The 12,782-nt window shown below is 48.2% G+C and overlaps 5 protein-coding genes across 5 annotated transcripts; 2 read left to right on the top strand and 3 right to left on the bottom strand.

Moving 5' to 3' along the window:
* Window positions 1–259: 259 nt before the first annotated feature.
* Aud_002364 (FAD-dependent oxidoreductase) lies at window positions 260–748 on the top strand (the record flags this gene model as incomplete). The annotated part of the gene is made up of 1 exon (XM_043287335.1): window positions 260–748. The coding sequence occupies one exon, from the start codon at window positions 260–262 to the stop codon at window positions 746–748; it is 489 nt and encodes a 162-aa protein (XP_043143270.1).
* A 542-nt stretch (window positions 749–1,290) lies between these two features.
* Window positions 1,291–2,199, bottom strand: Aud_002363 (phytanoyl-CoA dioxygenase family protein; the record flags this gene model as incomplete). Its single annotated transcript, XM_043287334.1, has 1 exon — window positions 1,291–2,199. One exon carries the CDS (start codon window positions 2,197–2,199, stop codon window positions 1,291–1,293), a length of 909 nt encoding a protein of 302 aa, XP_043143269.1.
* A 1,548-nt stretch (window positions 2,200–3,747) lies between these two features.
* Window positions 3,748–5,212, bottom strand: Aud_002362 (cytochrome P450; the record flags this gene model as incomplete). Its single annotated transcript, XM_043287333.1, has 2 exons — window positions 3,748–4,927; window positions 4,980–5,212. The coding sequence occupies 2 exons, from the start codon at window positions 5,210–5,212 to the stop codon at window positions 3,748–3,750; spliced, it is 1,413 nt and encodes a 470-aa protein (XP_043143268.1).
* A 2,040-nt stretch (window positions 5,213–7,252) lies between these two features.
* Window positions 7,253–8,344, top strand: Aud_002361 (uncharacterized protein; the record flags this gene model as incomplete). The annotated part of the gene is made up of 3 exons (XM_043287332.1): window positions 7,253–7,547; window positions 7,606–8,279; window positions 8,342–8,344. The coding sequence occupies 3 exons, from the start codon at window positions 7,253–7,255 to the stop codon at window positions 8,342–8,344; spliced, it is 972 nt and encodes a 323-aa protein (XP_043143267.1).
* Window positions 8,345–9,072: 728 nt separating this feature from the next.
* Aud_002360 (Zn(II)2Cys6 transcription factor) lies at window positions 9,073–10,744 on the bottom strand (the record flags this gene model as incomplete). Its single annotated transcript, XM_043287331.1, has 2 exons — window positions 9,073–9,918; window positions 10,178–10,744. The coding sequence occupies 2 exons, from the start codon at window positions 10,742–10,744 to the stop codon at window positions 9,073–9,075; spliced, it is 1,413 nt and encodes a 470-aa protein (XP_043143266.1).
* Between the last annotated feature and the right edge of the window lie 2,038 nt (window positions 10,745–12,782).

Here is a 12,782-nt window from a genome sequence, read left to right as displayed (position 1 = left end):
CTTGCTTTAAGATCGGTTACTAACTCACTGAAAGTTCCGGAGCATTCCTAAAAACAAACTCAGCCCTGGGGTGGACTCAGGTACTAGTTTTACTTCCGTCTGTATTAACACAGCTATATATCTTCCTTGGCTTGTCTCTGAATGCCTGAAAAATGGCGTTGATTTCAGACGTGCTGATTTCAAACATGTGTTGGATGCCTGCTCCATGGGTAATCAGTTGGGAGGTTCAATTGACTTAATCGTCAATTGTACTGGTCTCATGGCGTCCCGGCTCGGTGGTGTTGAAGACAAGTTAGTGGTACCTGCTCGTGGGCAGATTGTGGTGGTCCGGAATGATGCGGGCAAAATGGTTGCTATATCCGGGACTGATGATGGAGATGATGAAATCTGTTACGTTATGACCAGGGCTGCAGGTGGTGGTACTGTCCTCGGAGGCTCCTATCAGAAGGGTAACTGGGATTCTCAGGTTGATCCAAACCTTGCTGTCAGAATTATGAAAAGGGCGGTCGAGTTATGCCCATCGCTGACTGGCGGAAAAGGGATTGAACATCTTGATATCCTAAGGCACGGAGTAGGGTTGAGACCAGTACGCGAAGGGGGAACGAGGGTGGAGAAGGAGCGCATCGGCGATACATGGGTAGTTCACAATTACGGCGCGGGTGGAGCTGGTTATCAGTCGTCATTTGGGTGTGCTCAAGCTGCTGTGGACCTTGTCGAGGAAGCATTGCATACGAACGCAAAACTGTAGGTTGCAAAAATTCCAGTAAGGATTAGGGTTAGCTGTCACACCATCTGAACGATGGGGAGAAAGCTGTTTTGTCTAAAGTTATATAGTGCTCCCAATTCCAAGAATCTAGGCTTAAGGGATGTGTAAGTATTGTGTCGTTGTTAAAATAGTATCAATTTAAAACATAAATCAATGCCACAGCTGCCGAGTCAGCTCAGTTGAAATTACATTACTGGAGAACTTATACACTCCTCGGTACAGTTTATTGATGCAAACCATGCAGCTAATTGCGCTAGGGAACAGCTTGTCTGGCAGTCTACTTATGAAAGATTATGGTCATTCAGACAGATATACATTGATTCAATGAGTCCACAGCTTCAAAAGAGAGGAGAGAATTGTTCGGGCTACTGAAGTCCATCGCTATGCAGTTTATACGCAGTATGATCGTCGAGATTGACTGACATAATACATGTAATGGCGACCTTATATCCCACCTCACAGAAAGAACTAAAGTCTTCATTTGAGGTTACGTCCGCCCGCACAGTGTACAGCCAACTTGCGACTCAGATCGTCACTGTCATTTCTTGTTTCAAGCGATCAAGGGCGGGATCGTCTCCCGAGAGACCGATAACGTCTGCAATCTCCGAGTAGTCGGATTGCCAGAGACCGGGTGATGTCTTCGGGAATTGCGAACGGAATCCCAACATCCGCTGTGCTCTGGGAGATAGCTGCTTGATGGTATCCAATCCGATAATGAACGGATTCGCTTCCTCTGGTGTCAGATAGCTACACTGGAGTGTGAACGCTAAGCCACGGCGGTGCTCGTCTTTAGTTTTGTTGGCACCACCACCATGAACGGTCTTGCCACTCATTAGGACAGCATCTCCAGCCTTCATGATAGCAGGAATCGTTTGGTCGGGTGATCCCATGTTGGAATAATCTTCCCACATGTGAGAGCCAGGAATAACTCTGGTGGCGCCATTTTCTTCGGTAAAATCCGTCAGGGCGATGAGGAAATTGAGAGTCGCCTCCGGTGCCTTCGCGCCCAAAAGATCAAAAATTGGATACTGGCTTTGATCCCGGTGAAGCACTTGAGCCTTGTTTCCAGGTCCGATTTGAATCACTTGAGCGGCACCCATCCAGTACGTTCCAGAGTCTTGGTGGAAGAGCCTCTCAGCCACGGCGTGAACCAGTTCGTTCTCAAGGATTTGATGACGGAAAATCTTGCTGTGGGTTGTAACATTTGTAAGGCGCTTTGTATTGCTGCCATGAAAGTCTTGGATCTTCTCGACATTGTGTTTGGAGCCCGAAGTGATGGCCTCCAGCGGTTTCTCTAGTTCGCGGTTCAACTCCTGCACCTGGTCTCTAGACAGAAGTCCTTCGACAATCAGGGCACCGGCTTGGCGTAAGGTTTGGGTGATTATTTCTGGGTCGTCTGTTGCCGACACACGAGGAACGGGGACTGGAGTCATGGCGAATGAAGTTTGGTGATCTAGAAGGGTCAAATGAAGCTTCACGTAAATAGCCTGATGTATGAGGACTGTGGACTGGACATTCGGTGAAGGTGTACATGTTATTTATAATGGACATCATATTGTTAGCCAAGATTCATAAGGCAACAAGAGGTGTTCCAGCAAAACCCCCAATCCAACATAACGGTCTCTCTTCCGTTCTTCCATTGACCATAAGAGCCGGTGTGTTGTTATCCCGAGCGGTTAGTACCCGATATCTAATCTAATCGCTAACCGCTCTCATTCCCAGCTTAACTCTCATTTCTTTCTGTGATACGTCATTTCAACCCTCACATGACCTGGTTTGTTTTCTTATCTAGGCGCTGCTTTGTTTGGCCCTAGGAGGACTCCTTGCTGCCTTGCCATCATTCCTGCGCCGGACTACCCGTCAACTTGTGTTCCAGCTTCTCGGACCCATCTCTTTGGTTGAAGTTGCCTCCCCCAGATCTGTGGTTACGAGAACGACTGGCCATCGGCTAGGGATGCTGGTTGTTGGATGATATCATGGTGTCCTTTCCATGTATTTGTTTCCAGGATCCAGTCCACATCAAGTGGAATTTCACACGCGTCTGAAACAAGATAGTTCCAGAAATTGTAAACAGATCATAAGTTCAATTTAGCTGGTCTCCCTTCCGTGTGACTTTTCAAGATCGCTAGAGGCAGATTGGCGACCGACTTCGCTGCGGGGCGTTTTTTGAGTCCCAGAAATCTTCGGAGCAACTGTTCCAATTGCTTTGGAGTTTGAGACGGTGCTATAGTAGCAAACTCTGTGTTACATGTTGTAAACGTAAATAAAACGGAATCGGTCATTGAATGAGCGGAAATAGTCTTCATGTCAGCACCAGTCTAATTCCCTCTCTTCTGTAGAATCTTGCCTTGGTCCAAAAGTTGAATTAAATAACTGTTGTTCTCTATCAGAAACAAGGCTAGTGATTTTTGGGTCGTACTCTGGAAGTAGAAAAGAGTGACCCTGTGTTGTGGGTACATGATGTTCAGCTGCAAAATCGCCCTTTCCGGACTTCATATGATTCCTCATGCCGTTAGCTCTGCGCAGGGCCTTGCCCCATCCAGCACCCGGGGCACTGCAAAGGCTGCATTGTGGACCACTCTGATTCTAGTTTAAAAAGTCCAACAGATACAAAAATTGACGTGCAATATTTGGATGCCCATGACCTCAAGACGGTGCAGCGAGATTTCTCACGTCGTCTAGTAGCAAGACGGTAATTGTGCGTTCAAAATCCTCGTCATTCGGACGACAAGCGGTGGCATTTTTTATCTCAATAGAAGACAAGGTGCCTGTCGCAGTTCCAACCACGTAATCAGACAAATTAGGCACCACCACAGCCTTTTGCGAAGACCACTTTCCGGTTGGGGGATACTGGCTAGAACATTATCCAACGGGAGTGATACTGCGACTGCGTGCGCGATTCCAAGCCAGAAAAATATGATTCAGTCTATAGAAATCTAACGAGAAAATGATCAATTTACCCACGAGAGCCTATCAATTATCTATTGGGAACTGCCATGTAGCCGCACGAGGACCTGAACTGGGGCAGTTGTCGACGTGTATTTATGTTTGACAACAGTTGACATGTCCATGTTTTCCACTCTGTCAAATCGCTGAAGCATCCGCACGACGACGTATCCAGCCTCTGTGAGGGCAAATTGCTGTCCCAAGCAAATCCTCGGTCCACCGTTAAATGGCAAAAACTCCCATCCCGGTTTGCGTCCGGTCCACCTTTCAGGGCGAAATTCGTCCGCATCATCCCCCCAGATATCCTTCCGGTGATGCATAACATGCACGTTGTAGGCAACCTCCTCTCCAGCGCGGATGTAGACTGGCGATGTACCATCTGGGCCGCCTCCTCGAGGGAGCGTGGTGTTTCGGACCGCGCGGCGGCCATTCTCAGGGACAACTGGATGGAGTCGTAGAACTTCAGACAAAACATTCTGCAGGTAGGAACATGATTTCAGGGACTCGAAAGTAATAGTCGTGTTACCGGAGAACCCCCCAAATGTTTCAATGATAACGGTACGCAGCTTTTCGTAAACATCCACATGACGAGAGAGTAGATAGAACGTCCATCCTAGAAGACCTGCAGTAGTGTCTCTACCTGCCAGTAGAATGTTGAGAAGTTGGGTACGAAGCTCTTCGGGATCTTTTGTTTCCTTGGCAACTTCCCGAAGAAATACATAGCCAGAGTCATTCTGGTCCCCTGGGGCTGATTTGTCCTCCCCCGACTGCAGGCCCCCAGTAAGAGCAAGGTTGACATAATAACGGGCAAAGCGTTGGATCTCTGCACAGTCTTTGCGAAATTGTGCCGGATTGTAGAGGAAGTACAGACTCATCAACCTACCTCGGTATGCAACCACTCCATTGGCTCGGTCAAACGCCTGACCAAAGGAGTATCCGTCGGGCAGACCATCTTGTGTAGATTCCCCAGGCTTGAGACCCTGATATTCTTTCGATGAAGCAATTTGGGAATTTACACTCTGTCCAAAGAGAAATTCAGTTGCGGAGTCAAGAGTCAGATTGAAAAACAAGGGCGCCAAATCCACGGTGCATGTCCACGAGTCGGATTGAATTGGGAGCCGATCGAGGAGGTGTTGGACGTGACGTTCCTCCAGCTCCAGATTGGCAACTTGACCTCGAGTGAATTGGGGACGAAGGAGGGAGCGAGAGTGTTGCCTATGTTCAACATTAATACCTATGACCTCTTCGATATGACGGTGCACTTTACCAATCCATTCCATCGGTAGTAAAGATGCCTTTCCCAATAACCGGATTGAACATATTACGCCGGAAAGGGCCAAGCTCAAAATCCTTGAATTGCGTCGCAAGTATAGCCTGTATATTCTTTGGGTCCGCTGTGACGTGGTGCCAGGTACCGAGGAGATTCTGATTCCACGTCGGGCGCCGGCCCAACTCTTCGTAGAGCACCAGATCATCATTTTGGAGAATTTGCTCCCGCATTGTATCCATATAGCGTTTCACGATATCAATACCCAACGGAAGCCTGCTCGGTCGGACAAAAGCGGGCTTACAACCCATTCGCCGAGCTCGTTGGGCATGCATCAATGAGGTCAGAATCCATCGGAAAACACAAATGAGAACCACTGCCCCAAGGGCAGTCGAGAATGACAATTGTTGAAGAATAATCATCGCCGCAAATATGATGACCTCGGTGGTGAAAATAAATGTATCTTGAACAAAACTGCAAATTCTCTTCTTCTTTGGGTTTATGTACGGTATATATATGCCAGATATGAATTTCAATGCTTCAATGTAAAGAAGATCTACAGCCAATTCGCTCTTTGACTACCAATAAACGATAATCGTATTATCCTTTTGGTCGTTCTTCTGCAGGCCGTCCTTTTAGGCAATGGTCGAATTCCTGTTACCGACACGAATGATGGCCCGACTGTACCCATACGCCTCCTTGCCGTGGCGGCGGCTATCGTCGATTATCTAGCCGCTCGATCCTACAGGTACTTCGAAACAGATTGGAAACATCCATGGTTGCCTGAAGTTCGGGTTCCGCGGGGCCCGGCATCCAATGCTGAATCCGCGCACTCAGGGTATTGCTGCTCAGGGTGCGAAGGAACCGAGGTTCCTCGGTCCTGCAAGGACCATGGCTCAATCTGAGAGGAATCATACGATGCCCCTGAAGAGCTACGCCTGTGGAAACAATCTTTCAAGTACTTGTGAATACCGCCAGCCCAAAGTCCAACTCAAATGCGAAATCAATTGCTCCAAATGGCCATGACGCAAAGAAACTCTATTGCCGCTCATCTACCTCCTAAACGGGCGGAAGAGAATGCATGAAAAACCACACATAGATTCACGGACGGTGCATCAGATGAATTCAAGTTTGGTGGTTCAGTCGGTGCTGTGTTGTTGATGACAGTATTTCCTCTCTTGATGTGGTACATGTGGATTGGTGCAACAAACTATGATGGCATTCCTCTCCCTGACCCCGGCCAGTCCTGGCCTGACTTTATCTGTCACCTATGCCATTGGTTTTACGGGGGGGCCTACACATCTGCAAAAGCATGGGCAGTATACTGGATATTTTCCCCCTAGAGGCAGTCATGTACTATTATATGCCTGGTGTTTGGAATTTCGGTCGCCCACTGCGGCACGAAGGTGGAAAAAGCCATCCATACTACTGCTCCGCCTATTGCAGCTTCTATGCGACCCTTGTCATCGCCGCTGTGCTGCATTTTACTCGTGTATTTCCTTTGTACACGCTAATTGACGAGTTCGGACCCATTATGAGTGTCGCTATCTTGTCAGGCTTCCTGAATAGCTTTGTCGTTTGCACTCAAGCTATGGTGCTTGGGCGAACCCACAGATTGTCGGGCTCTACTATCTATAATTTCTTCATGGGCGCCGAACTCAATCCCCGCATTGGTATCCTGGACTTCAAGAAGTTTTATCTACGCGCTCTAAGGCGAACTGCTATTGGTGCCCGGAAGTCACCTATGTGGCCGTTGCAAATAGAGTTGTGAAGCGATGGATGCTTGTCTATTGGATGGTACCTGGGACGAGACCAGAATCTGTCTAATGATGACAACAAGAGTTAGGTCTCAGGTGACTCCCATGGAACTCTATTGTTGAAGCATTGACTCTCGCCCCGCCACCACGCTGCGGCTGAGTCCCTACTGATGATGGTTCCTTCCCCATACCCCACAAAATCTAACTTAGAGCTACCTAGAAATAGAAGTCATAAAGGGAATTGATAATGACATTCTGGCGCGTAGATAAGCCTACTGATTCAAAGGCGGGGTACATTCGTCAAAATTCGACTGAATCAGGCCGGCCCATCGCACATTTCAAGCTATTTCGTAGAGTATATGTGCCTACCGCTCCCTAGATAGTCATAGCCTACTTGTATATTCCTACCACCATTGCCAGCTTATCGAACTCTTCTCTAGACAACGAACATTTCCTGACAAGTGTGGTAGGAGCCCAGAATTCAAAAGATACAACAAAAAGATTATGACCGCCGCGATGCTTGACGAAAAAGCCCAGCCTCAATCAGCTCTCGATACTGTGGAGACAAGGCGGGAGGGACAGATCTATGAGGTGACGCAGCTTGACCGGAATCGATTCAACCTGTGGAGCACCATAGGCATTCAATTTTCCGTTACCGCAGCACCTCTTGGAATTGCCGGCTATACCACTCTCATAACGGGGGTTGGAGGTAGCCCTTTCTACTTCTGGGGCTTCCTAGTTGCAGTAATTGGCCAACTTTTGGTGGCTGTGAGCTTGGCCGAACTGTCAAGTGCCTATCCGCATACTTCTGGTGAGGATCCGCCAGAATTAAGTCCTGTGGGTTTGCTAATTATCTTCGCCATCTTAAGGACAGGTATATTGGACTGCCACCTTAAGTCCGCCCAAATATGCGCGCTTTCTCAGCTACTTGAATGGCGCAATGACCATATTTGGATGGGTCTTCGCTTCAGCTGGAACCGCGGTTTTCGCGGCTGAATTTTTTGTCAGCTTTAGCCAGCTGGTTTCCGACACATACGAGCCTACTTCGTGGCAAATATTTCTTCTAGTCATTGCTGCCTTAATTGTCGCATTCATATTGAACACGCTGCTCGTTAATATCGTGCCAAACCTGACGGCTTTTATGGTGGTCTTTTTGAATATCGCAGCCTTGTTCATCTGCATTACCCTGCTCGCTGTCGTGCACCCAAAAGCATCTGCAAAGACAGCATTTATTGATGTTGTCAATGCGACTGGCTGGTCGTCGGATGGACTGGTCTTCTTTCTCGGTCTCCTCCCCGGCATGATGACTGTCTGCCTATTTGATACAGCAGCTCACATGGCGGAAGAGCTTCCCCAACCAGAGCGACAGGTGCCGATTGTCATGCTTGCTAATGCAATTCTTTCTGCTACTGGCAGTTTGATAATGGTCACTTCCCTAATATTCTGCACTACCCATCCAGAAAAGCTCCTCCAACCATTGGCGGGTATGCCGATTCTTCAGATATGCTGGGACGCCTTGCCATCAAAAGCATTCGTTATTGTTGTATGCCTCATATACTGGGCCATGTCCCTCAACGGCCTGATCAGCATTATCACCGGTTGCAGTAGGGTTATTTGGTCTTTCGCCAAAGTTGGAGGCTTGCCGTTAGAAAATTTGCTCTCGGCAGTCAACGGTCGTTTCCAGACACCTTTCAATGCTGTACTTGCATCATGTATGGCGTGTGCAGCCTTCTCTCTCCTTTGTTTTGCACCTCTCACTGTTCTGAACGGACTATTTGGCGCATCGGTTGTCTGCTTTACCACCTCCTATGCCATGCCAACTTGTCTGCTTTTGGCTAATCGCCGAAACCTCCCTTCCAACAGATATTTCAATCTTCGAGCCGCTGGTCCCGTCGTCAATGTCGTGGCAATATGCTGGATGATAATTAGTGCCTTATTTGTTTGCTTCCCCCAATATATGCCCGTGACGATGGATACTATGAACTGGGCACCAGTGATCTTTGGTTTGGTTCTGTCAATTTCCTTGGCGAATTGGTTCAGAGCGAAAGCAACTTATCGGTGTCCCCACGGTCTTTTACGTGACCAGTCAGGTTGAAGTTCTGTTCAATCGCAATTTGGCTCCAGTGGAAATGAAATTTGAGACTGTCGTGTGTCTACATGGACTGCAAGTCGACTTATAAAGAAGATGGAATTTGTGATCAGCCTTAACTTGGCATATAAATAATCAACAGTGTATAGACCATCTCCCCATAAGTGAAGTTATCAGTTCCCATTGAGTTAATCTCTCACGGTGAGTTATAATGGTTGTGCCGACATAATCGACCCGAACTACCGCGTCATGCAAGATATATAAAAGTCTCCTGTGACAGCATATGTTTGTGCAATCCATAGGGTCCAAAATAGGCAGGGTCATTCTCAGCCCAGAGTTTCTCGAGCATCATCCCCATCTTCGTAACCACAAATACCGGCTCCCTAATAGATAATACCGATCGAATTATATCCCGTTCTCCTTCATTGAGGAGACAGGACCCGATCACGATAGTTGGCCACAGAAGAATGTTCCTGTGATGCGTGTCCATCAAAGTTGGTATATGCGTCAGCGCACTGAGCGCATGCTGGCGAACGATTGACAGCCGGGTCTCGTCTCCGGCGATAGTACCACACCACATAGCATCGTATGCGAAGATTGTCAGGGCATGGCGATAAACTGCTGAAATCGAGAGACTATGGAGGTTTTCAAGATTTAGCGCGGATCCGGAGAGATCATCCTCACAACCTATAGTGTCAATAATGTCCATCAGTTCAGTGAAAAGAATCAAGCTGTCCGAAGAACATTCGTTGAAGGTCAATTCTGCTTGGCGGCGAGTGCAAAGGGCAACCACACGCGGGATGATCTCCAAACATTGATGAATCGGAGAAACAATGACGCCAAAAACTCCGTAATTTTTGAGTAGGTCCCAAGACAGCAGAAGAGAGTTGCGAGTATCAAGCTCGGACTCTGTCCCATTGTTATAGGGTGTAGGGGTGGTTACAAGGGCCAGGTAGGTATATAACTCAAATGTTACACCGCATAGTGTCCGCATACTACTCGTGTTCGTCGAAGCACTCAGCAGTCGGGGAATAATTTTCTTCCCTGCTCGAATATGCAGAATTGCACCTCCAGCTTGCATGGAATTGAAAACCTAGCGAAGAAAGAGTCAGGTCTGTAATGTCAAGCCTCAGTGTTATAAGCGCCATTCTTCGAAATCCAGAGTCTGGCGTCGTTACACGCTCGGCAAGGGTTTTGGAGGAGATCGATTGAATAGGAGGTAATGGACATACCCCAAAAAGGTACAGCATCAGCAGAGCAAGAAAGGCTCGAAGCCAATCAATTGACTCGTTTGATTTCCGAGAGATGATGTCTTGTAGGAGATGTATGACGCGTCCATAGTGTCGGCATACCCATGTATTGATTTCCGGAGAGACTTGTCTACTTTCCAAGTGCGCCCCTCCAAGAACGAGTAATGAATGGAATATCAACTCATCGGAGAAAGCCAGGGGGAGAATATGCGTTAGGAACGGGTTCTTCTCCGGGCTAACAATAGTCATGTATTTGCTGGTCTCGCTGACAAAGTGGGCTAGAAACATGGATGACACAGAGCCCAGGGAGCAACCGGGAGGTGCAGGTAAACGCAGGCCCTCATCGTCAAACCCTACAGCATCGTTGGATGTTGAGGTCGGAGAGAAGGGTTCCTCCCTGCGGGGGCTAGGATCAGAAGGACCTTCCCGGATTGGAGACTGAGCGTCATTGAAAGACGGCGACTTGTCGAAATCGGCCTCACGCTGAACAGTGACTGGCCATTGGCAATCCTTCCCCTTTGCCAAACAGCGAGAACATACGGGACGACGTTCATCACATTTCTTGTGCTGACGCCGACACACTAGGCATCCAGACTTTGAACGCGGGTAGGGCAACCGTACCCTTTGCCGAGGGAATCTGACGGCATTTTCCCGAACACCTGGCGACATTGCTTGAATAGCTCTTTCCTGGAGGCAGTCGAGGGGAAGGTGAGTCGGCTAGATAAAGACCTGGACGCGGGGAAGCGGAATATAACTAGCCGACGGTAAAGTTAAAACGAACAGGCTGGAAAGCGGGGGCGGTAATTAAATCTGCCATTATGTGGGGAACTTTGCGTTTTACATACCATTACACATGTTCTAAATACAGTGAGAGGTCTTTCTTACACCGCACCTTCATTAGGTATTTTCAATATACTCAAACTTAGCTAGCAATGTGAGAATGAGCCACGTATGAGTACTAAAGTTGGTTTAGGGGCCGTGAAAACTGAGGACAATTTTAGAATTTAGACCACCAAGAAAAAGGCGAAGTCATTAGAAAGATCTAACCGGGCGAGCTGACCTCCGTCCTGTTGCCTAGATAGTCCCCATCCGTACAATTACGGGTGTATGTGGATTGACTTTGCAATTAAAAGGGATTTACCAAGGATCGGCGAAGGCAAACAACACAGAGACGAAGGACGCAACAGACTCGAAAACCCTCACTGTGTGTACGACTTCGAATTCGGTAATGGATGATAGGGTCCGCTTCATCTTGGTGCTTCCGCTGTCTTATGACTTCGTTGCCACCCCAGAGAAGATGATGTCGGTTGAAGTGTCCGGTCACTATGACTTCCAGTGCTGCCCCATGGTGCTCTTTGTGACGAGAGATAACTTCGCCTATGAGTACTAACCGCTCCACCAGGGCCTCCATCTCCTCGCCATGGGCAATAGGTAGTACATGTGCGGGGACGGCGAGAATAGGCTTATCCGTAGGTATCAGGATGGCAAGATCGGTCTAGCAATTGCCTGCTTATCGCGTTTGCTGCACCATTTAACCAGTGGGATATACAAATAGCTATCGTTGTCCGACCTTGAGCTACGTTCATCGAATTACAATATCCGGTAGCCGGATGGGACTTCCAATACAAGGAGATCAATGACAATCGCCCAGCCGCCCTGGAAGACGCCATTATGCTGCAGGATCCAGTGAAGCCACCATACTGTTACTTTTCACAGAGGTGCCCACTTGAACAAAGTACACGAACACCACAAAGACAGCGTATACTCCGTACTCGAGCAGCAGCCGACGCCAGAATCTCTGCTGATGCTGTTGTACAGACTTCTAACGCTGCCTTTTCGTATGTTGTGTGGTGTACTCCGCAAGGATTGGCCCAGAGGCAACGAATTTCGGCAGCTGAACCTGTTGTGCTTCCATGGCTGTGCTAGATGGAAAGACGCTCGTGTACATCTCTGAAGATCCTGCGGCGAAGTTGCATCGCATGAGAGATAGACCTGCTGGTCCCGAGAACCAGATCTAGTCGACAGGCTGGAGGGACCGTCATCCCCCTTGCTGTCTTAGGAGAGAAATACGTCTCCCTTCCTTCTTCAATGGTCAATGGCTGGCTTAGATGACGATATCTTGTATTTGCCCGTTGACTCCACTATCCGGCCAGCTTATTGTTGACACTCTCCTTTCATGAACACGAATATCACTCTCTGGATTGTCCCGGTCCCCAGATGAAGAGCCCCGTGAGGGCAATAATGCTGATCCACAGTCGCGGAAACTAGTGCTAATAGATTGTGGGGAACATATATTCTTTCTCCCACGGCCCATTCTCGGTTGCGAGCATCATTCGCTTGGTGCTCATACATAAGGCTTCACAAAAATGTGGGTCATATGAACGCTGGAAGACCCGCTCTGCTTTTGAGGGCTTGACATCGGATATTTATGGTGGGTCTTTCCTTCCCCAAGTAGCAAACTTGACCTTAGCTCCGCCTCACAGGTGACAAGGTATTTGTGCTCTCTCCTACGACTTACGAGATATGCACAGAGAGATCTTCGGCCCGGTGCGCCCAATTTGCGCCACGGTGGCCCTGCATAGCTGATAAGAAATTACCGTGTTGTAATACCTTGACGAATGGGGATTAGTCGATTGCCAGTCTCATTCCCTGGCAACAAACCGAAACAAAATGTCAATTCAAAAGACCCCTTTTCCTCGGCTAGAAA

The sequence above is a fragment of the Aspergillus udagawae genome (assembly GCF_001078395.1).
Source record: "Aspergillus udagawae IFM 46973 DNA, scaffold_2, whole genome shotgun sequence".
Taxonomy (NCBI): domain Eukaryota; kingdom Fungi; phylum Ascomycota; class Eurotiomycetes; order Eurotiales; family Aspergillaceae; genus Aspergillus; species Aspergillus udagawae.
This window is presented reverse-complemented; position numbering and strand designations above follow the sequence as displayed.